The sequence below is a fragment of the Polypterus senegalus genome, chromosome 2, assembly GCF_016835505.1.
Source record: "Polypterus senegalus isolate Bchr_013 chromosome 2, ASM1683550v1, whole genome shotgun sequence".
In the NCBI taxonomy this organism is placed as follows: domain Eukaryota; kingdom Metazoa; phylum Chordata; class Cladistia; order Polypteriformes; family Polypteridae; genus Polypterus; species Polypterus senegalus.
In genome coordinates, this window is record NC_053155.1 from 282,795,484 (window position 1) to 282,821,019 (window position 25,536).

At 36.3% G+C, this 25,536-nt stretch overlaps 1 protein-coding gene across 3 annotated transcripts in view; it reads left to right on the forward strand.

Annotated features, from left to right (window-relative positions):
- Positions 1-25,536, forward strand: part of numa1 (nuclear mitotic apparatus protein 1) — a 47,520-nt gene that overhangs the window by 17,676 nt on the left and 4,308 nt on the right. For 2 of the 3 annotated variants that reach the window (XM_039745678.1, XM_039745680.1), the window contains exons 11-24: positions 2,581-2,698; positions 4,380-4,520; positions 6,661-6,780; positions 7,098-10,400; positions 13,338-13,379; positions 14,860-14,928; positions 16,450-16,551; positions 16,720-16,929; positions 17,022-17,182; positions 17,387-17,630; positions 20,467-20,695; positions 21,283-21,416; positions 23,713-24,018; positions 24,387-24,491. In XM_039745678.1, the coding sequence (XP_039601612.1) occupies positions 2,581-2,698; positions 4,380-4,520; positions 6,661-6,780; positions 7,098-10,400; positions 13,338-13,379; positions 14,860-14,928; positions 16,450-16,551; positions 16,720-16,929; positions 17,022-17,182; positions 17,387-17,630; positions 20,467-20,695; positions 21,283-21,416; positions 23,713-24,018; positions 24,387-24,491 (5,284 nt within the window). The remainder of the gene's footprint in view (positions 1-2,580; positions 2,699-4,379; positions 4,521-6,660; positions 6,781-7,097; positions 10,401-13,337; positions 13,380-14,859; positions 14,929-16,449; positions 16,552-16,719; positions 16,930-17,021; positions 17,183-17,386; positions 17,631-20,466; positions 20,696-21,282; positions 21,417-23,712; positions 24,019-24,386; positions 24,492-25,536) is intronic. The other variant, XM_039745679.1, reaches the window with a different exon arrangement.

Sequence of the window (25,536 nt, forward strand, 5' to 3'; positions counted from 1 at the left end):
TTATGAAATCTAAGGGGCATGCGCTTCATGCACAGAGGGCCATTGTATTTTGAACTCAAATGATGTGTGCCCTCTGGGATCCAAACCCTTTCCACAATTCCTATGCCCATTCTGACCAACATGCTATGGACGCCAAGTATTGCTGTTTTGGTAACTCAAGGGGGGTGTATGATCTGGGTACCAAGGAGGTCCCACCAGAAGTCTAACAAGAAAACTAATTGTGCACTATGGATACAGAGGAGCTCCATTCATAAAACGTGAGGGCACACTCCGGATGCTGACTAGCACTGAGCAGAGCCCAAGAAATACTTTTACAAACTGATATAGCAAGAATGTTTAATAATGTGGAAAAGTAAGCAATATAACATAATGGTAATATTACTAATAACTACAAGGTATATGTGTACAATATAAAATTATTTTCTAAAGTATGAAAATAGTACTGATATTCTTCTCATTACCACCTAAAATATATAGTAAGTAAAATTTATTTTTAAAGCACTTTTCTCAGACAGACATCACAAAGTGCTGTACAATAAAATCACAGTTACAGTAAAAAACAGTAAAAATATTCTAACAAAAACTACCCAAAAGCTTGTATAAAAAGGTAAGTCTTGAGCAGGGCTTTAAATTGTTCAACTGTTAGCTCCAACCTCAGTGCAGGAGGAAGAGTGTTCCACAGTCTGAGGGAAACCATGAGATTATCAGGTGTTACTGGTCTCTCTTCCTAACACTTCAAGTTCACCTGGTCAAGATACATATCTACTGTACCTCTCCTGCACAGGACAACTCCTCGGATTCCCTTTTCTCAGATTATTAATTTACTTTCCTTAATATAAAAGGCAATATTCTGGTCTTTTATCTCTTTTGAAGTCTTCCTGACTGTTTTCTGTTACAGAATATTTTGACTACAAAACTACCTGTGCACTTCCTCTGTATCACAGTATCTTGAGTAAAGGAGCACGCCAATTAAATTAGAAAAACGTAGAAAAGCAGATACTGGAAAAAATGAAATTTTGAGACTGGCCAGTTTAGATTAGTGGCTGATCTATGGAATCATCAGTACTAGATACCTACAGATTTACATAAATTGAATATTGTGTAGGTTAAAGTCATGTGGAAGATGTGACTATGGTGCACTGGATCAGTGAAGAATATTATTTATACCTGAAAGTGTTTCCTACATTGTTTACATAATTTCTCCGAATGATGCACAGATAATTTGACAATATTTATCGATGACTGGAACACATAGCAAGGCATGTATAAAGTAATTATCAAGATTCTCTTTCCAAGGTTAAACAATGAGATGCAGCGCTGTTAATTCTCTTGTCTTTAGAGCACGAAGGAGTTGACCAACTATCAAAGGAATACACCACCCAAAAACAATATTTTACACATGGGCTTTGTGATGATGGCTGAGAAACGATTAATCTAATCTTTTCATGCAGATAGAGAGGGAAAATGCTTGATACACTAAGTCAGTAATGGTGGCCAGTTCTGTCCAGCAGCAAACAATCTGAAAATGCCCATGGAAAAAATGTAAAAGAAGTTGTCACATAAGTCGTGTCACTTAATCTATATGTCTGTTATGAATTTGTCACCACAAAGCACATTGGTTAAGTAACATTTAAACAAAATGTTGTATTTCTTTACACTCATATTTGATATTCTCAATCCTGTTGCAGAAATTTTAATAAATCTCTAAATTGTTCTTTGTATAAATCTCAGATATTTGAACTGTTCTGAGACTATTAGTAAAGTGCTCTATTTTAATATGCTGAGCAATAGTGCTGACAGGGAAGTAAGTATACTCTTATTGAAATTAATTGCAAATGCTGAGATCCTGTAAAAAATCATCCAACAGCTTTAGTTTGATCAGCAATGATGAGTTTGGATTTGTGAAGAAGAGAAACATGTTCACATAGTGAATTCTTTTGTTCCATTCTTTTCTTTATAAGCCTCTTTACCTGTGACTGCTGTTAAAAATGGATATCGGTGGTTTGATAGCAACTGACAAGACATTGGTGACTGGGACAGACCTGTCTAATCGAATATGAATTTTTCAGAACTAAAATAGTTAATGCAATCCAAAGTTTTTGTGGTTAAAGTATGGTAACTTGATTCAAACACATGCACTGCTTCTAAACTCAAATGTACCCAATGCAGTACAGAATATAATCAGGATATCTTTACTTTTTGTCTATATAATGTTTTTGTAACTAATTGTAAGATAAACCCGGTAAGGTGTCAATACAGTATAACACTGTAATTATGTTTCTTAGGCTAATAAATAAGTATGACATTAGATGGCGTATTTAGCAGAGCTGTTAAAACTGTAGTCATGATGACCAAAGTTCAGACATTAACTTTTTCTCAAAATGCATACAATGATGAATATATTCTACTGTCTGTGCTTAGCATACCTGTTGACATGTGGAATGACTAACCGATGTGGTGTTTTTCTTGCTTGATAGCCGAGTATCTGTGATATGTATATATTTTCTGTGTTATAATTTACATTTGGCTATATTTTTAGCACCATTCCCAAGCACAATATTTCTCACATCTATTTAATAGTTTGCTGAAGCGTCTTCAAGACACCATTAAACAATGTCAAGATATGAAAACTAGCAGGAGACAAATGGAAAGGAAGATTGATCAGCTGACTGAGGAAAATGGTGACCTCTCCTATAAGGCAAGCCAATACAATCCATAATCATCTGCTTTTTGTTCTATGAGTTTTAATTGAATTTGAGATTTATTTTTTTCTATCAGTGCTCATTACAAATTGAGTTTGAAAATTTGTTCTAGGTTACTTGTATAATTCTAAAAGTTTAAGTTTTTTCTTTTATTTAAAAATATTTCTTTTAAAGACCCAGTGTTTCAGGGAAAAGTGGATTTATATCTGCTTGTTTGTTTGCTGTTAAAATGTACTTGTAAATTTCAGTGTTTTTATATAGACCTCCCACATTATTTGGTAAATTAAGTATTCAAAATGGCAGACAACAATTTGTATTTATTTATATTCAAAAATCAATAGAATTAGGATCTTCTGTGTTTTTAAATATAACAGAGTAAATGTTATATATGGTCTCTACACTATAACAACCATAAAACACTAAGCACACATGAAGTCATCATTGTAGTTTTACAACACGTTGGCTCAGGAATTCTGTTGAAACAAATCTAATCATTTCACATAACTATATTTGTAATCGATTTAGACATTGTTCTTATGTTAACTTTAATCTTTTTTGGAATTTTAGCCTGGGAGGTTTACTACACTAACCTAAAGAGAAGCATGCCATTTGATTATTTTTTCTTTTCTACCTCCCCAGCTCATTTGATAGTCTTTAAAAGAACAGATATGAAATTTAAGAATCTTTGCAAATATTTTGAAACAATTTAGGGTTCTTTGGGGTAGTTGTGGGCAGTATGTTTTTTAATATATACAGTATACTAGTGAGAATTTCTGGCTGCAACAATCTCATCAGTATTACAATATATACAATCGAGTTGCATCCAACAACAATCATAAATTAAGGCAACACAAAATACAATGGGGGAAAGTGTGTGGTATTGGTTGTGCCAATTAGGAACTCATTCATTAGGGGGAATAAAATTATAAATCGCTCAAAAAATATTGAAAGAGCAAATAAGACATCTTTTTTTTATGTATATTTTTTTTCCTGTTTCATGCTATTCATAGTATGTAAGTCTGAACTAAACCTCAGAGAGAGCAGATCAGGGTGCCAATGTGCAATATGAGTAGAGAAAGGCACACATGAATACGCTCAACATTTTACATCTAACAATCTTTCTGATCTCGCATTAATGAGAATTTCAGCATGAATTGGAAATCAGAGGTCATCACTTCTGTCTTATGTCCCAACATTTTTTTTTTATTGTATTTTAATTTTAATGAAGATGCAAGTGCAGGTTGTTTTTGGTTTAACATTTGTTGGCCATGGTTTGAGTGCATTTTTTTTTTATATATGGGACCAATGCAAGATTCTGTTTTACCACTTAAACAACACCTTCTTACTATTCTGGGACTTATTCGCTCCTGACATTGCTTTCTCTTTAGGTATTCGGCACACATCACTTTTCTTTTCCCGTGCCCACATATTCAGCTTTCAAAATGTATTAGGTTTGAAAAGTAAAGCATTTGTATGACTTTGACATTGCAGGTTTCAGACCACAGTAGCTTCACTCCCCACCATTCATTCAAATGTGCTTTCTCTGTCTCTCTATCTCTCAAAATAGTGTAGGTGCATACATGACATAACTAGTCAACTGAACAAAAGTTGCTAATTTATTGATATTTTTGAGGTAATCAAGTTGGTATTACTACTCCTACTTTTTTATATTATTAGGTACGTGATCTTGTGGCTCGTCTTAATGAAGCCCAGCATGCAGTAGATAAGCTATCCAGAGAGCAAGAAGATGCAATGGGGCAATGGAAATGCACACAGACGCAACTTGAAAGTGAACTTTCTAAAGCTATCTCGACCAAGGTATGGATTACGCTAACGCACTTGTCTATGAAATTACCAGGGGAAAATACTTCATGAAGAGAAACTATTATGTTTGTGGTAGTTCAGTAGAAGCTTGATATAGAAAATGAATGAACTTAAGCTAGGTAATTATTGCTTTAAGTAGCAAGTGAGAAAATATATTTATTTTTTAAAACTCACGTACTGCCAGGGTTATACCTTTTGCAGCTAATGATATATTAATTGGTATAGGCTTTAATGCCATTGCTGCCAACAAACCATATACTGTTACGTTAGATTTCTTTTTGTTGTAAAGTATATGAGCAACACATTTGGATGGATGGTTCTCAACAACTCGGAGTAATTGAAGGAATGTGTAAGAAATACAGTGGTGTGAAAAACTATTTGCCCCCTTCCTGATTTCTTATTCTTTTGCATGTTTGTCACACAAAATGTTTCTGATCATCAAACACATTTAACCATTAGTCAAATATAACACAAGTAAACACAAAATGCAGTTTTTAAATGATGGTTTTTATTATTTAGGGAGAAAAAATCCAAACCTACATGGCCCTGTGTGAAAAGTAATTGCCCCTTGTTAAAAATAACCTAACGGTGGTGTATCACACCTGAGTTCAATTTCCGTAGCCACCCCCAGGCCTGATTACTGCCACACCTGTTTCAATCAAGAAATCACTTAAATAGGAGCTGCCTGACACAGAGAAGTAGACCAAAAGCACCTCAAAAGCTAGACATCATGCCAAGATCCAAAGAAATTCAGGAACAAATGAGAACAGAAGTAATTGAGATCTATCAGTCTGGTAAAGGTTATAAAGCCATTTCTAAAGCTTTGGGACTCCAGCGAACCACAGTGAGAGCCATTATCCACAAATGGCAAAAACATGGAACAGTGGTAAACCTTCCTAGGAGAGGCCGGCCGACCAAAATTACCCCAAGAGCGCAGAGACGACTCATCCGAGAGGTCACAAAAGACCCCAGGACGTCGTCTAAAGAACTGCAGGCCTCACTTGCCTCAATTAAGGTCAGTGTTCACTACTCCACCATAAGAAGGAGACTGGGAAAAAACAGCCTGCATGGCAGATTTCCAAGGCGAAACCACTGTTAAGCAAAAGAACATTAGGCTCGTCTCAATTTTGCTAAGAAACATCTCAATGATTGCCAAGACTTTTGGGAAAATACCTTGTGGACTGATGAGACAAAAGTTGAACTTTTGGAAGGCAAATGTCCCGTTACATCTGGCGTAAAAGGAACACAGCATTTCAGAAAAGAACATCATACCAACAGTAAAATATGGTGGTGGTAGTGTGATGGTCTGGGGTTGTTTTGCTGCTTCAGGACCTGGAAGGCTTGCTGTGATAGATGGAACCATGAATTCTACTGTCTACCAAAAAATCCTGAAGGAGAATGTCCGCCATCTGTTCGTCAACTCAAGCTGAAGCGATCTTGGGTGCTGCAACAGGACAATGAGCCAAAACACAGTAGGAAATCCACCTCTGAATGGCTGAAGAAAAACAAAATGAAGACTTTGGAGTGGCCTAGTCAAAGTCCTGACCTGAATCCAACTGAGATGCTATGGCATGACCTTAAAAAGGCGGTTCATGCTAGAAAACCCTCAAATAAAGCTGAATTACAACAATTCTGCAAAGATGAGTGGGCCAAAATTCCTCCAGAGCTGTAAAGACTCATTGCAAGTTATCGCAAACGCTTGATTGCAGTTATTGCTGCTAAGGGTGGCCCAACCAGTTATTAGGTTCAGGGGGCAATTACTTTTTCACACAGGGCCATGTAGGTTTGGATTTTTTCTCCCTAAATAATAAAACCATCATTTAAAAACTGCATTTTGTGTTTACTTGTGTTATATTTGACTAATGGTTAAATGTGTTTGATGATCAGAAACATTTTGTGTGACAAACATGCAAAAGAATAAGAAATCAGGAAGGGGGCAAATAGTTTTTTCGCACCACTGTACATGTAACACACAAGAAAAGTTATAGTTGCAGGAAAATACCCTAAACAGTAAAATAATAAAACATTTGAATTTGTTTTTTTTCTCTCATGCTCTTGAGATAAAAGATGAAAATGCTTTATTTTTCAAATAAATGTTTGATGATGTGCAAAATATCTGTTTTTGTTTCTTCAGGAGTGCTTAGAAGAATCTATTTTGATCCTTCAAGGCAAGATAGTTGTACTTGAAGATCAACTAAAGAAAGGGGATATGGAAGTTCAGGATAAAGGAGAAGTTATGGGAGATGTACTTGAGGTGTGTAGGCTGTTTATATTATTTTTATCATTTAGTGATAATTACCATAATTTGCAGTTTAAGTGCTGTAAGAGTATACCAATTCAGACAAGATTTATATTAATTCTATCTCAAAATTCTGTTCTTTGATGCTTAACATGAAATGGTCATATACACGCTGTCTTTAGTTTTTTCATAGTACACAATCCTTAAGTGCTTGGTTTCAATGTAATATAAATTATTAAACTTAGTTTTTTTTTTGTTTTCTCAAATAGAGATTTATTCTCTCTTAAACTTTGCTCATTATGGTTTTTTTTTGTATCATTACAAACTAATAGCTGGAAAACCTAAAACAAGAAGTCAGAGATTTAAAAAATCAGCTAAATCATCTACAAGGGGTCATCACACAGCTGGAAGAAAACAAGAGAAAAATGCTTGAAGAAATTGCTGTAGAAAGGGTTAGGTTTGAGGAAGAAAAATCAGAACTTTCTGACGCACTGTCCAAGCTGGAGCAGGTTCACTCTGAAATATGCCTTGAGAAAAAGGCACTGGAACAAGCGTCAAAAAAACAATATGAGAATTTTTTGGCCCAGATAGACAATCTTAATTCAGAAATATCCAAACTAAATGAGCTTGCACATCAAAGGGAGCTGGAGCTCCAGTGCATCAATGAAAAGGCAGAGCAGGAAAGGCTGAAAGCTTCTCGTCTGAAGGAAGAAATGGAAAAGCGTGACCAGTGTGCTAAGGAGACCATTGATGGATTAAGTCAAAAAGTGGATGAGCTTGGCACTGCTTTGAAAAGAAAGGAGGAGGAATTAATCACTAGTACTCAACTCTGGGAGATGGAGAAAGTGGAAGGAGCCAGGAGAGAAGATGCTTTGCAGCAGATGTCTGCAAATTCAGAGAAAGAGAGGAATATAACTTTGATGGAATACAAAGAATTCCAAAAGTCAAAGAGAGAAGAAATTGCTTTTCTCCAGAATCAAATTTTAGAATTAGAAAAGAACTGCAGTGCAGATAAAAGTCTTCTTGCTGAACTGGAAAAAGAGAAGCTAAATTTACAGCAGAAAGTGTCAAATCTGGAGGTTGCAGTGCAAGAGCTTACTGTTAAGTGCCAGAGTCTCCAAACTGAGGGCCATAATATGAGGCAGAGCTATGTGCATGAGGTAGAATCATTAAATAAACGCTTGTATGAATCTGAAAACCTACTGAAGGAAAATAAAGAAAAGCTTGCATTACATTTGGAGCTGTTGAATGAAAACAAGAAGCTTCATGATCAGATACAGAAGTTGGAATGTGCTACAGGAACCATGGGTGTTGAGCTGGAGACAGAAAGAAAGAAATCTGAAGAGGTACAACTAGCAAATCTTGAAAAGGTCTCCACAATGACTAGAGACTTTCAGCAGCTTGAAGCCAAGACGCAGGAAATCTCTGCTGAGCTGGAGCTTGTTTATCTGAAGCTTTCAAAAGAGAAAGAAGAAAAGAAAACTGCTGAATCAGATTTGAAGGAACTTTTGACAGAAAGCACAAACAAAACAAATGCTTTAAGTAGTGAGCTGAAAGAAGCACAGTGTTTTGTTTCTGAAAAAAATGCTGAAATTCAAAAGCTGAAATTCATTATTGGATCTCTCGAAGAACAGCTTAAAGTAAGTCAGCAGTCAAAGCAGAGGGAGCTATTGGAAAAAGATGAGGAGATTAAAAAAGTCGTAGAGAATGTAGCCTTAGTCGAAAAAAACTTTGAAGAGATTAAAAAGACGAATGCTCAAGAAGAAGCCAGCCTTAAAAAGAGTCTTGAGGACCATCAGGTTAGGCTTGCTAGCATCAGTCAGGAACTTGCAAATGCCCTTGTAGTGGTGAAACAAAAAGAACTAGAAGTGGAAAGTCTTAAATCTAAACTCTCATCGAATTTCGAACTATTGAGCAATCAGCAGGAGAGCAACAATCAGCTTCAGAAAGAAGTGAATGAAATAAAACTGCTTAGAGAAAGCTTGAGCGAACAAGAAAATCAAATGAAAACTTACAAAGATCAGATACAGTCTGCTGAAACACACATTCTTCAGCTACAGCTGACAGTAAGCATGAAAGAGACTGAAGTTAAAGAATTACTAGAAAAGGTGAACTCTGAAAAGGAGCGTGTTTCTGCGGTGCAGGGTCTCCAACAGGAAAGCTTTAAACAGGTGCATTCCTTGCAGTCCACAGTTCAAGAGCAAAATGAATCCATTTCCAAGTTAGAAAAGGCACTGTCTGATGCAAAGACTTTACTGAAAGAGAAAACCAATGAATCTGCAGCACAAATAACAAAAGTAGAACATCTATGTTTAGAGCAGAGACAGCAAAAGGAGAGGATATCTGCTATGGAGGCTCAGCTCCAAATATCTGAGACAACCCGAAAAGCTCAGGAATCTACCATTGAAAAACTCCAGACAGAAACTATTGAGGCACTCGATATGCACAAGCTTCATGAAAATAATTTAAAAGAGGAAACCACAAGACTGAAGGCAGAACTTGGCAACATGAAACAGGAGATGGATAGGATTTCTGCTAATGCAGATGCTCAGTCCAAGGAAAAGGAAGAAATAATAAATAAGCTTAAAGCTGATGTTGCTTCAGCAATGTCTCTTGCATCTGAAAAGGAGCAAATGGTTGAGATGTTAAAAAAAGACTTCTCACTGCAGCAGAATGCAAGTGAAGAAAACCAGAATTCCCTCGTTAAGAGTCACATGGATGCCATTGCCATTTTACAAAATAAAATATATAATTTAGAGTGTCAAGTAAAAGAGCAAAATGTAAAGGACAATCTGAGAGATCTGGCCATTGTAAAACAAGAAAACCACTGCAGCGATATTACGGATACAATCCAAAAATTACAGCCTGAGGTTCATGAATTGTCGTGTCCCTCTAGTGAAAGATCACACATTCCTGCTTTTTTGAAAATTCCTCATTCTGGCGAGGAAGAAAAAAAATTCAGAGATGAAATTGAAGCACTGCAGAAAGAGCTAGACACAGCAAAACATCTAAACCAAAAGTTGGAGGCAGAACTCTCCAACCAAGCTGATGAGCTATCCAGTATGCGTGAAGAATTAACAAATGCACAGGCTCTTATTGGTGAAATAATGCCAGCCAAAAGGCAATGCCATCAGCTGCAAGCTGAGCTTTGTCTAGTACAAAGCAAGACCCGGGAAGAACTGGAGAAGACTGAGAGGGTGAAATCTTCTCTGGAAGAGGAGTTGCAACAGGTCAGAGAGGAGCTGTCTCATTTGTTGCCAGTGAAAGACAAAGTCCTTGCATTAGAACTGAATGTGCAGAAACTTCAGGCTGAAAATCTTGCATATAAAGAGCAGGTTTCCAAACTGCAGCTGGCCAACAAGCAGCTTGCAAGTGAAAGCTTGGAGATTTGCTCAGACTCCAATCAGGGTGTTAAAAGGTTTGATGCTGAGATGGCAAAAATCAGAGGAACACATGGATTAGAGGTGGACAACCTTAAAATGGAGCATCTGAGACAAATTTCTGCTTTTAAAGAGGAAAATCAAGAGGTCAGAAACAAACTGGACAGGCTGTCTGCCAAGTATGAGAATGCCAAACTTAAAGTTTTGGAAGACCGGCACAAGTTCCAGGAAGAGAGGCAGAAGTTAATCATGCAGGTAATTTTATTTGGAGGTCAATAATAGGGGTGTCAGTTACTATTACTCAGAATGTTCTAGGATTTATTGCATATGTACATTAGTTAGTAATCAAAGTGCATTTATTTCTGTCTGATAAGTTGGCTCCTTTTAGGGCTGCAGCTAATGATTTTATTGATAATCGTTGAATCTAGTGATTATTTTGTCAATAAATCGTTTAGTTGGATTGTTTAAAAAAATCATTTGAACACAAAGTTCATGAAATGGAACATTTCACCAAATGAGCTACCTATAGATATTTTAAACAAAATATAAGTTTTTATACAACATTTATATAATAATACATTGAAAATAGTAATAAAAACAACAGTTTTCAATAAAATAACTGAATCATAGTAAACAAACACCAGTTTCTGTGCAAGAGATGTTTTATTAGCAAAGCATTATGTAAATATCTGACCATCACAATATTCCACTACAGAAGGATTTGTTGCACCATCATTTTGTTAATAAGTCTGCAGTTTGAATTCAGTTGTCACATTCTGGGGAAATGTCCAGACTATTTTCATTTTGCAGCAAAGCAAGTGGTTTCATTTGTGTGAAACTCAGTTCTCCCTTTGCCATGTAATATCCAGAGTTTAGTTTAGCTGAAGGTTAATTTCGTTTTGCATCATCATTCGTCTTTTATCTGTCTGCACAGATTCTTTGGCACATTTGGTTTCAGCCAACACACTGTCGTGGCCTGCTGCATGTCATTTGCTACCAGAGGTGTGCTGTTAGATTTTCACGTCTGAAAGTGTGTCATCCTGCCACAAAATCTGTTTACTGGCTAAACTAGGATCGCTGCAGCAGCACTTGCTACTTATCGCGTCTTCCTCCGGACTGTAAAAGCCAGGTGAAGTCCGATAGCCGACTAGTCTGGATATTTTTGCTTTTCCATCCCACTCATACCTGTTGACTTGGAATAAAAGATACACCTTTCATTAGCAGTTGATGTGCTTTTGCATTCAATTTTGTACTCTCGCTGAGTTACTGACTTCCTTTGCACAAGAGACTGAAAAAAAAAGTTTTCTGCTTGGACTGGTACTTCAGTTTCTTTGCAGTCATTTTTTGTAAGCACACACGCTAACGTTACAAGTGAATGCAAGCTTGTAGTGCAGCTGAGTGACTGGCAACCAAAAAATAAAATATGGTACGTGAAAATCTGAATATGTACTAACTAGTGGCTAATGACACACATTTTTTTAGTTGCTTATCATTAAACTTTGTCACATGTGCTAGTGTTTTAATTGCTAGTGCATTGTAGGGGGCTGGACTATGACTTGAATTATTCCTCATTTCAAACCGAAAGTCATGTCGTCATGCCTAGCCTGGCAAACATTGTGTTCATATACTGTACCTCTATCACATAACTTACTGGGGAGACGGCAAGTCTTACTCCTCCACAGAGCTTGTAAAGGTATGTCTCTGATGTGCTCTTGTGCCATATAAAAGCAGACCTTCACATTTTGCAACTCGCAACCTTTTTTTATTTTTTTTTTTCTACGTTCAGAGGAAAGTGGTCCCAGACCTTGAAAGTTATGGATTGCACTGTCTTTTCAGTCACTTGCTTACCATTTTCCTTTTTTTCAAATGCATTTACAACTGAGAGAAGTAGTGATGCAATTGCGCACCACATCGTATTAAGCCTAATGAAGTAATCAAATAATCAATAAAGGTGATCGTTGCCAATGTTTTTACTAATCGATTATTGTCAATAATGTCTATTAGCTGTTGCAGCTCTAGTTCCTTTAGATTTTTTCCATAATTTGTCATTCGTTTCAAGTGAAGCAAACATTTGTGGAATTTTCCTTTCCTACCTTTGGATTCTAATTTGTGAGATCCAAGTTAGAACAAGGGAGCTCAAGTTCAGTCCTGAAGGGCCACAGTGGCCGCAGGTTTTGTTGCAACTTAGTTGCTTACATAGAAGCCAATCCTTGTCAATGACAGAACTTGTTTAATTGTATGGCTTTCACTCTTGCCTGATACCCGTCTGTCACAAATTCCTCCTGACACTCTTCTCCACCCATTCCACCCTGCCTGCACTCTCTCTTTCACATTTCTTCCACAATCCCTATTACTCTGTGCTGTTGATCCCAAGTTTTTAAACTCCTCCACATTTGCCAACTTTTATTGCAACATCTCCTTGCATCCTCACCCTTCCACTGACCTCCCTCTCATTTACACACATGTATTCTGTCTTGTTCCCACTGACCTTCATTCCTCTCCTCTCTAGAGCATATCTCCACCTTTCCAGGGTCTCCTCAACCTGCTCCCTACTATCACTACAGATCACAATGTCATCTGCAAACATCATAGTCCATGGGGACTCCTGTCAAATCTCGTCTGTCAACCTGTCCATCTTCATTGCAAATAAGAAAGGGCTCGGAGCCAATACGTGATGTAACCTCACCTCCACCTTGAATGCATATGTCATTCCTACCGCAGACCCTTACCATTGTCACACTTCCCTTGTACATATTATGTACCACTCTTGTATACTTCTCTGCTACTCCCGATTTTCTCATACAATATCACAACTCCTCTCAAGGCACAAACATGCTTCTTATTGTGGTGAATGTAGCCATTTAAGACTAAGAGGCAATGAAAGGGTTGGAAATCTTATCAAACAAGTTATGTAGTACTAGGGTGTTGTACCGTGTTAGCCATTATGAATGTAGAGAAAAGCCAAACAAAATGACACGTTTTATTGGCTAACTAGATATGTAAAACGAGGCACTCACTTGCTTCTTCAGCAACACTTAATTGGCTTCTAAATAAGAAACTGGGTTGCAACAAAAACCTGTAGCCATTCAGGACCAAACCTGAGAACTCTGATTTAGAGGATGTAAAAAAAAAAAAAAAAAGTGGGGCAGTTATTTATGACCCTTTTCTAAAATCACATCTTTGTTAATACAGGTTGAGGGAATGCAGAAGTTTCTGGATACAGAAACACAAAAGGTAACAGACATGTAAAGAGAGAATTATGGCAAAGTAACCTTCTGTTGCATTTTTCACTCTTGCTGCTTACTACTAATGCTTATTAGTATTGTCAGTAATATTTTTGTAGTTTTTCTTTATAATTCACAACATAGCGAACTTGGATGATTTTATGCCTTTATTTTGTGGCTGTTTAAGTCATTTCCCTGCAATATGATATTTGCATGTGTTTATATTATAGTAAATCTAAACCCTATTACAAATCATGCATACTAACCTTCTCAAGATGTTTTGCTTGGATGCAGAGGTTTGCCTTCAGCAAGCATGCTTTAAGTTTTTCTAAATACTGTCTAAAAATAATTAAAAATGATACCCGAAGTTAAATGTAAGATATGTAAATTAACTCCCTACATTTACATATTATTAAATATTGGTATCCTTTATATTTACATTTTTAGTGTGTGTTTCAAATTTGATTTACTGCTTTTTATGCAGTGATGTACCAATGCAAGGTGTTTCAGAAAATAATAAATACAATTCAGAGTAATAAAATGAAATGCAAGATCATTTAATACATGAAAAAAGTGTAAAGAAGACTTGCAAGAGTCTACAAGCATGCAGATAAATTTGTAGTAATTAGAAAATAAAGGCCATGGATCCAAATTTACAGAATATACAGTACTTACAGGTATAGATGATTGAAATGCAAGACAGAGAAAAGGTGACTTTTTAGGATCAATTGATAGTGCTTCCACAAAAGATGTAGAATTTGCTTTCCACAAAGTAGGAGCTACAGACCCTTTGGCTGAGAGATGTGTTATGAGCCTTTGAAATAGTGAGGATGTTGGTGGCAGGATTTTGAAGAGAATATTGCAGAGCAATGCAGCGAAGATAAGCAGATATGTACTTGTCCTGCTTATACTCCTGGTACAAGTCAGAACTTCAGCATTTGCATTTTGAAACTGGAATATGCTGGACAATTTGGGATGGAAGACTATTAAAAGTTAATCATTACTTGTGGTCAAGAACAGCTTTGATGTGTGCGCCATACCTTTCTGATGTATTCCACAGATGATTATTGGTTAATGGTTACTGTTCAGACTGTCATCTAAAGTTCAGTATTAACACATGTTAACTCATGTTTGACAATTTTGTTGTGTAAGAAACAATAAGATCAGGCTCTGCATAAGAGGTTCAATTGTGTTATACTAATTTTTAAACACTTGAAAGGTTTTCCAGAAAAAAATGCTAAATATTTACTTCACATTGTTTTAGTGAGTTTTACCAAGAAGAAAAATCACACCTGTAATTCTCCTTATTTGAAAATTACTTTTTATCCTTCGTTCAGTTCTACAGGATGCAAGCATTTGTAAGTCCCTATCTTATAGTTTTCTGCTTTTTCTGATGGATACCTGAACATATTTGAACATATCAAGAGGTACACGTAAATGATATTTTAAATGAAGAATGAAAACTATAATATACTGTGTTTTTTCAATAGGTGGAAGATCTTGTTAAAAAAGTGTCAGAACGTGAAGCTGAACTCAAGAATGCACGTCAGAAACTTAAGGTGTGTGTTTTTGGAGCAGTTCTCTTTTTTGATCTACTGTATTGTTTTGGAGTTTATTCGTGTGTGTGTGTGTGTGTGTGTGTGTGTGTGTGTGTGTGTTTGCCTTGTCATGAACTGGCACCCTGTTCAGGTGGTGTTCTTGTCTTGCGCCTGATGATAGTCGGTATAGACTCCAACTTCCCAGCACCCCTGCCCTGGATAGGTGGGTTGGAAAATTGTATGGATGGATGGAGATGTATAGAAAAATATACATTTTGCTGAATGTATTAAGCATTAACATTTATAATGCACCACCTGCAGTGCATTACATTTTTCATTCCAACAGATGGTGCATCACTACTACTATTGGTAATCTTGTACCAAATGGCATATAATTGAGTTAACAGACAAATAAATGGAACTCTAACTTTAAAAAAAACAAACAAAACAACTTTTAATTGAAAAAATAGAGGAAGTAAAAAAGAACAACATAGGGAGTACTGATCTTATTTGATTCCATAAAATATTTTGCTGTGCTGTTCTTAATATTTTAGCAAAATGAGCACAGGAGTAAATTGTGTAAATAAATATATTTCATGACCAGCTTTAAACAAGACATGCTGTTCTCCCAGGGCCTGAATTTGAGGACCCAGCAGTCAAACCATCCTCTCTTTGAGTATCAGTGGGCTCCAATGAGACTAGTACCATATCTGTTTGTTTTGTTAATATTTTTTTTTTTTGTAATTTTTTTCTATGTATATTTCCAATTATTAGGTGTTGGTTCTGGTTGTACATTACATCTATTTGAATGAAAAATGCAAAGCATTTATTAGTATAAGTGCCTAATGCCTTGGATTTGGAAAATTGAGAAAGGCGCCCTTGAGTGAGTGCTTTGAGAATGACATCATAGGTATTATAGATAGCAATTGTACACCTTTGAAGTTATTATTATGCAATGACACTCCTGCAGTTAGGTTTAAGTAATACACCAATGCTAGGTTGGTGTGTGTGTGGGTGTGTGTGTCTATATACCTGTATATTCCATTTGTGTATCCTATCCCTGGGGCTTGTGGACAAGGTGCCAGTCTACCTGGACATATCTACAATTTCTCTCTCAGGAGAGACAGGATTACACTCCACATTTTGTACTGTGTTTAAAAAAAATCACATTCATATCTTGGCATGGCTTCCTCTCAGATTTATGTGACTGTATGAGTTGACAGGAAAATGAGATTATACAGTTTGGTTTTTTTTTTTTTTCCCTTCTGACACTTAAGCTTTAATATCTCGATTGCACAAGTATGTTTAATTTTTTATCCCTTTTTCTTTCTGTAACATTTATATGCCATACTCTGTAAAAATAACAAAACAGGTTCTCAACTTTGAAGGAGGCAGATCTTTAACTTATAACAAATATATTTCATCATTGCATCAATATAATATTTACAGTAGATGTATTTAATAAGGTTACCATCTGTGTACATTGTTATATATTATTTGCACTCTTTAAATAAATTTTGTTTTAATGCTTATTATATTCAGATCCAAGAAACTGAGGATATACATACACAAAGAAAACAAATCTCAGACCTTCAATTTCAGCTTAATCAAAAGGAACAGACTCTGGAACATTACAAGACACAGGTATATCAAGATTTGTATACTATTAATATATATGATAAGAACTCAAGAACAGTTACCATATAGGTTGTGAGCATGCACTGATGCAGCGCGTAGCCGAACCCACCACACTACGTTCGTTATCATATAGCAGCTTATAATAACTTTGATAAATGTTTTATACTGTTTCAGGCAGAGAAAGCCAAGGTGTACTATGATGCCAAGAAACAACAGCTGCAGGAAAAGGCTGAGAAGATGAAGTCTTTGGAGATGAGCTTGGAAAGCAACCATCGTGAGAATACTGAGCTAAAAACAAAGACCAAACAACTTGAAATTGAGCTGCAGCAGGCCCAAATGAATGCCAAAAATCTGTCCATGAAGGTCTGCAGTCTTGAAGCACAGGTAATAACTATGGAGGGATGCATTTGTTAAATGGTTTTTGATAAGAGGCAAGTTCAGTTTTTGAATTTAAAACATTCTCTGAATGTTTGCAGGTTGAGTATGCAGATCGGCGGCTGCGGGAGTTAGGGCGTTCTCAACTAGCTGTGGAACCCTTTAAAAGTCGGGAGCTGCCTTCTTCTGAGAGAGAAGGAGATGTGAGCAAAGATAGCTTGGAGTGTAGCCTTGATGAAAAAGACTTTTGGAACTCCACCAGGTAAACTACATCACCTGTTAATGGCACAATCTGACACTGCATCCAATTATTTGAATTCCATACAATGTATTAAATAATACATTTACTGCTCAATATTTTGTTGTCCTATTTTTTTCCCCATTTTAGGTCTTGTTAAGGTTTATTGCTCTTTTTAATATCACTTTGGCTTGCCTGACTCTCTTAACTGAACATTTCTTTATGTAGGAAGCCAGCAATGCCCATGGAGACTCCGATTCCTATCAGAACCTCTGAGCGTATAGCTCAAAAACAAGTTTCTTCTAAGGTTCCATCCTTGGAGTCTCTATACTTCACTCCTCTTCCAAACCGTACAGAGTCTAAGCTAGAAAGCAGTATTAATTCGTTGGAAGATCTTACTCTTAACTCTTCAAGGAAAACCTGTTCTGCACGAAGGCGCACCACACAGATTATTAACATCACACTCACAAAGGTAAATGGACATTTCTGAAACTACCAAATGTTGATTAATAAAAAAATCAGTTGCTTATGATAAATGCTTTGGCAGGTTTATGCTTGAAGAGACAATCCATACTGTATATAGTATATGAAATAGTGGTTTTATTTTGCAGAAGGTATGTGCTTTCAGAAAACAATGTTTTTTGTGTGTGTCTCAAGACCATAGCAGTGTAGAAAGGTACCTACATTCTTTTTTCCTTTAATGAAAATATATAACTTTAATCCAACAAGTGACACAGCTTCATATATATGACCCATATTCAGCTCTATCTCATATTGCCTGAAATATTGTGGGGTTTTTTTCTAGGTTCACAGCTGTAATTTTTGTTTAGATTCTGTTTCTGAATGTTTAATATGAAAAACTACCTTACTTTCATATAGCTTATATTCCCAATACAAGATAAACTGTTTTTATGTGAGTAGATTGAAAATTGAATCTCTGTATAAAATTAGGAAATATAGCAAAAACTACCATGATGTTTATTTACCAATTTAAAGCATAAATGACGGCGACTTTCTAATATTTGCTGAACATTGTGCTCAAATGGTTTCATCTGAATGAGTATACAGTATGCTTAAGGTATAACTTGAACAATTGTAACACCTTTGTTCCACCATATTGTTAAGCAGATATAAATACAGGCCTCACTGTGCACCCTTAGATTATGTTTAATTGTCAAAGGGTTTTAAGTTGTTGTTGTTGCAGAAAATAGTGTGCATTATGTGGCATACTGAATTACACAAGCTATACGAGAATTTTGTTGATCATCAGCTACTAATTCTCCCACTGAAGAATGTGATAAAACATCCAGTTTTTCCCATGATAAACATGGTTAAAGCTTGTCTTCCATTGTTGTATATTTTTCTGTCTTTCCTTTACACATGAATCATTTAACAATTTTTCCTTGTCCTCATCTTCAGCTATATATGAGTTGATCTCTTAAATGAGGCCTACCTCTAGTGTTCATAAATCTTACTCTCTATTCCTTTAGAAAAGTACAGTATCCACAAAAATAGTCTTTAGTCATCTCTGGATAACCTATACTTTTCACTGTCCTTGAGCACATTGTGCTTATTTCAGTTCACAGTAAGTGCAACCCAACTGTAAAATACTCTGCCTAGACCAGGTCTCTCTGAGCTACTGTGGCTGCAGGTTTTCATTCTAACCCTTTTCTTAATTAGTGACCAGATTTTGCTGCTAATTGACTCTTTGCCTTAATTTTAATTGATGCACATCTTAAGACTCAGGTCCCTTATTTATTTATTTTTTATTAATTAGCAACCAAACAATATTAAGACACAAAATGTACTGACGCATAACCAACAATCTGCATCCTTCACACAATAACTGAAAATTAAGAAAGGTGAAGGCCTCAGTAATGTTGATCTGCTCAGGTCCACAGAACATGCATCACATTTTACGTACCGTGACCAAATGGAGGGAGAAATCAAAATAGATCAGATACTGCTGCTGGACTCGCCGTGGCTTTTAATCCTTTTAACCGTGATGGCTCTGCAGCACGCTGTTCGCTGTCAAAAAAAAAGGAGCCAGCTTGACCGTTCTGAACAGTCAGTGTACAATCACTAACCATGACGTAGGTAGCAATTTTTCAGTTGTTTAAATCGACATGGTCCGATGACACAATCTGTGACTGCGGTTGGTTATTCTGACATACCCCCATATATGAATAGAACTTACGGAATTTGACATCAGCTTTAGCTTTACATACTTTCAAACTATGTTGTCAGAGTCTTTATTTGGACTTAAATCAGTCAGAATCTAACGCTTGTGTTCTGTTTTTACTGGCTATCTGTCTGTGCCCTCCGTTATTCAGTACAAAGTCCTATTGGATCTTTATAAAAGTTTTTCGAAACTTGGCAGCATCTATTCAATAACATTTTAGAGTAAGCATTTCAATTGAGGAAGCGGATTCTCTCCCCTCTTTTTTTTTTTATTTACATATTTGTACTCTTCAAGTTTCACTCTGCTGGCCTAGCTCTCTTTCTCATAGGTAAGGGTTGATTTGTTTTGAACCTAGTTTTGCTAAACTTGACTTGCTTGTATGGAATGTTATTTGATTTGAATTAAATTAGGTTTTTTTAAAAAAATAAAAAAAACACAGTCATATTGGTGACATTCAAACTATTTTAGGCCTTGTATCTGACTACATTAGCAACATCCTGTACCATTAATCACCAGTTCACCCATTCTTTTTGCCTCCTGTAGTTTTGGTGTTTTTATTTTTTTTTTGTGCCCCCAATTAACTTTAGTAACTTAATTTTCAGTACTTCATAGTATTGGCCTCCTTTCTCCATTCTTAAAAGGAAATCTTTTTAAGAAGGTCAGAACTTATTGAAATATTCACTTTAACTTATAAAATCATTTTATCTCTGTCTGGGTTCCTGGCATGTTATCCTATATCTGGACTGTACTTTTATTGTTTACTTTTCTTTTTCTTTTTTTTAACACTTGATATTTTGTTTACGTTCTGGTGTTGACCTAGAAATGATGTTTTATTAGTTTCAAATACTGCATATATTATTTTTTGTTGTTTATTTTTCAAGTTTTATTGTATTTATATTCAGATGCCTGAAACATGTAAATGAAACCTTCAAAATTCAATAATTAGCTGCCATTATTTTTTATAATGATTATGATTTTTCTGTAAATATTCAAAAGTATTTTTATTTGTTTAAGTCCTTTGGCAATTAATGACAGCATACAGTATTTCTTTGTATCAGTATTGCTTTATCATTGTTGTTTTGAATGGATTATTCATACAATGTTTTTTCTTACTTTGCTCTTGCAGAAAGAGATGACTCCTGGTGGGGAGCCAGGAAGCGCAAACTCTTCTTTCTACAGTCTTCGATCGACTAAATCACAAAATACAATCCACAGAAAGACTGACCGTCGCATCTCATCACAATACAGCATATCACAAGAGTCTCTTGATGAGCTCAGCACAAATGAAAAGCTCCTTGGCTTGCCAGGCTATCGTCCTTCTACCAGCAGTTCTACGAGCAATAGGGATCGATTAAGTGAGTAGCAGCATAATGTAACTTAAAATAAAATGTTAGCATAAGAAAAGGTTTGTTAGACATTTTGAATAGCAATATTTCTACCCTCAAGACTGTGTTTCTGTACATTTTTAAAATTATTTTGGACATGTCCTATCCAGGATTAGTTCCTGCCTGGTGTGCAATATTTCCAGGACAGGCTCTGGCCACTTACAACCCTGAACTGGAAAATTCATCAATTTGTGTCAATTTCAGGGTCTTTACAGCTTGTGTATTTGCCGCTTAGTAATAAAACTGAAAGTTAGGTAGTGCCATACTGCCTTCTGCTTTAGGTCTTTCAATGTGTGGACATTTTTTTTGCCAACTTAATATGATTTAAATTGATCTGTGCATACTTTACTATCTAAATAATGGTCCTGCTGGCTGCTGAGACTCTACCTGTCATTGTTAAACTATTCCATATAATATCAAAAGTATTTTGTATGTATACGTGCAGATTATTAGTTTAATTTCTAAATGTGAAGGATTCATGCATTCAGGTTTCGTAAAGGAATGTTTTACTTTTTTTTTTTTTAATCGTTGGCTGTTCATGGGTGTTTGTATTGCAGGTACAAGCTCTTTTCTTGTTGGGTCCCAGAATGAGCCAGAGCACACTGATGACTGGATGCGAATTGCAGAGTTACAAGCCCGAAACCAAGCATGCCTTCCGCACTTAAAAACGAGTTACCCACTGGAATCCAGGGTACCTGTGACTTTCTTTTTCATTACGTCAACTGCTGCATTTCTGTGTGTCTGCGGTGGGCTAGCGCCCTGCCCGGGGTTTGTTTCCTGCCTTTCGCCCTGTGTTGGCTGGGATTGGCTCCAGCAGACCCCCGTGACCCTGTAGTTAGGATAATAGCGGGTTGGATAACGGATGGATTTATGTGTGTATGTGGTTTTCCTCTTCAATAAGCACTTTGTTATATATTATCAGATTTATTTTGGCAAAATTTACATTGTTTACTTTAGACTTGCTTCTCAATTGTAAGGACTTGCATTGAACCTTAATATCTAGATAGATAGATACTTTATTAATCCCAAGGGGAAACTCGCATACTGCTAAAAAACAATATTAAAGTGATAGTGATAAAAATGCAGGTATAACAGACAATAACTTTGTATAATGTTAACGTTTAACCCCCCCGGGTATTGAATTGAAGAGTCGCATAATGTGGGGTCTCCTCAGTCTGTCAGTGGAGCAGGACGGTGACAGCAGTCTGTCGCTGAAGCTGCTCCTCTGTCTGGAGATGATCCTGTTCAGTGGATGCAGTGGATTCTCCATGATTGACAGGAGCCTGCTCAGCGCCCGTCGCTCTGCCACGGATGTCAAACTGTCCAGCTCTGTGCCTACAATAGAGCCTGCCTTCCTCACCTGATTTCTTAAGTCAGGACCTGCACAGCTGACAAAATTTAAATTCTTTTCATTTTTCTTGGTGCTAACAAAATGTTAGCCTAAAGTGAGCTTTTATTTCAGACCCTTTTTCAGCTTGAAGTTTAAATCCAGAGGTATAGAGTATGCAGGTTGTATCCAGCTCTCCCTCTGCAGTAAAGTATTCAACAGATAAATGTATTGCTAGAGTGGCAAGGTGAACAGTGAAATTGTAAATTCTTGACAAGTAGACATATTTAGGTTGTAATAAGTCAGTTGTGCAAACCCTTACTTACAACTGCCATAGTTCTATAGCTCAGTTCTGTATACACTTTTCCAAAGTGTTTTTATTCCATCATTTATAAACAACAATTTTTCCAAAGATTTACAAGCTCTTTCTTGATGCAGTGTCTCTATTTTGGTTCCATTTAACTAAATTCTGTAAAATTCAAATTAGAATATTGAAAATGCTTTGAACAGTATAATGTAGAACATGCAGGTTAACACACACTGGATTTTTGTAATGATAGTCTGTATGGTAATCCTAAAAATAACATGATATAGCTGCCATTGTTTGTGAATGTAGTCATTTCCTATTTATCCTATTTTATCTTTTAATGAATTTGGAATATAAATTCATTGCCGGATAAGTTGTGGGCTTCACAGTTATTTTTACAGAAAAACAATTGGTATAGAGTAAATGACGCATGGCAAGTCGTATAATGCCTTTTTAATGCGACTTAAATAAAATAGGCAAAAATGATGAGTACAAGGTGAGTGAATGGCAGACTTGGGAAAGAATTTTTGAACTCTATTCAGACAGAGCTGACAATCCAAACCAGGCTCCTGGTACCTGTGAGATAGCATGAATGTCTTTTCTGGCACATTTCCACCCAATTTTATGTTACCATCTTTTTTTTTTATATATATATATAATTAGGGATTTTTAATTAGAGTTTTTATTTAGTAGAGGTGTCACATTCACAGTACTTGAGTGCAGCTATAACACATTTGAAATGATACCTTTAGATATGTCCCAGTAGCAGTAAGTGTATGATGCAAAAGAATGGGTTGAAGGAGTCAAAGTAATATGACAATGAAACAGCTTGTGCCGACAGTGTGAAGCATTGCAAAGGAAATAAAAGGAAACTTACTGGAAAGTGGTTGAGAAGAGAAACGGCAGCCTGTAATAGACTAGCACAGGCAGTTTTGGATGAGACACCCTGATTGCATATAGCAGGCAGTTTTCTGCAGGTACCGCAGTCAACCTCCTCCATATGAGGATCATGAATCTGGCACTTAAAGAAGTGGGCTCATTTTCAGGTACAGAAAAAACATGTTAATTTAAAGTTGTATTTGTTTATTTATTTTTTGTGTAGTGCCCTAGATAGTGCCTGTGCCTTTGAGCATTAAAGATAATTTGTGTCAAAAATCTGCCTTACTACTATTTGGTTATGTTAAAATACTGAATATGTCAGTCAGGCAGCATACTATGTACATACTGTACATACTAAGTGGGTTTGAACAGGTTTGCTTTTTTCTGTAGCTTTTTTTTTTTTCTTATTGCACATTTTGCACTATTGTACTTGGCGATCAGCTTAATCTTCTACTGTGCCTATTCATTTTCCAGCCTAGTATTGGCATTCCATTCACCATTTCTGATGAAGACGTCAAACTGGGTGACCCCACAGAAACTATTCGAAGAGCCTCACTCCTCCCCAGTCAGATTAATAAGGGGGTGGCCTCCCATCGTCTGTCAATGCTGTCCAGTGTGGTTCAAGAAGGAGTTGTAACTCGAAGTTCTTTAGCACCTGCTCACCAGCCCTCATCATTATTGGTAAATGGCAGTAGTCCTAGCCAGTCTAACAGAGTGTCTACCCGCCAGCATCTTAAACGAACATGTGAGAATTCACACAAAGGACCAGAAACACCTGAGGTATTACTATATGTATTTTTAACATTTGGAAAATCACATTCATTTAGAGCTGCATGAGCTGACTGCCAATAACTATGCTGTTATTCATTATTGTTTTTAGATTAAATTTTGTTGCAAGAAAAAATTATGTATATTTTCTCCCTTCCTTCTCTCCTAGCTGGACAAAAGTTCAGTACAGGATTGTGACATCACTAAATGTATAATATTTCTGTGCATATCATCATTATTTTTACAATTAATACAAAAACAAAATCATTTTAAAGCAAAGCCAGTACTGCCTCTATGTTAAAAAAAAGTCAATATTGTGTATAAAACACCTCTCTGAGAGCTACTGTAATTATTTATGGTTCTTGTATGTTGACTTTCAGTCCAAGAAAATAGCAAGCTGTTTCCCAAGACCAATGACCCCCAAGGATAAGAATGACAGACGGTATACCATGGCAAATTCCCAAAATGTAGCACCTAAAGCACAGGTATACGTTATTTTCTATCCTATCCTTCTCTCTTCAGGGCTTATTTCCAGACTGTATTTATCTATTACCCTAATCCTACTTGGCCACACTAATCTAAAATCCTCTAGATGCCCACCTTTATATACTATGGTATTAAAGGGCAGTGTTTTTTTTATAGCATCTAACAACTGTTATGGAATTCAAGATGTGAAAAATTCCTTTTAAACTTGGTTAATTGGCAGGGCTACAAACTGTAATACAGTATTATTTTACTTCTGTTTGGTCCTTGAAACACATTCTGAGGTTAGTTTTGGGCCAAGCCCTAGAATCAAGCCTCTTTCAACTCTAGGAACACTAATTCACCATGTTGCTTGGTGTCTACCTGACAATATTTTCTTTGAGCTCTGAGTGACTTATACAAGGGTGAGACATCCAAGATAGATCCTAGGCTTTTTGATTTCTTCAATCCTTCCCGGTATCTCCGTTGCTATTTGTGATCTGTGATAGGTTTCGCTAGCCTCTTTCTGACCACTTACAGTCTTAACAGGTTGTAAGGTTCACCTGCTACTCTTTAGACACCTTGTGAGCAACCTACCACAATGATAAAATTACTTTCCTCATCTTCTTCTCCAGTCCACTCTCTCCAGAATAGTCTTAGAAAATTAATTTCTGCCTACAAAGGAGTTACAGAAGTGCTCTCCATTCAGCAGTTTGAGTGTTTCTTTTTATGCACCTTTTGTAAAATTTCACTTTCTTACAGTAGTTTAGCTAGAATTAAGTTTTTTGTGAAATTGTTCGTTACAGTTTTCCTTTTTATTTATTTTTTTAATGTATGTTGCAGTGAGGTGCAACTGTGTCACAGATCCATTGTTTTAAAATCTTGCATCCGGCCATTGCCCATATAAAGCTTGCATGCTCTTTCTGTACCTATGTGGTGCTACTTCAGCATCCTCAAAGAAATGACAGCAGAATTTCAACAAACTTAGAAGTTGGGTAATCCTGTTTTGGAAAATCTCTAGGATCCTAGTTTATAACCGTATACAATTTTTTGCCATATATAGGTACA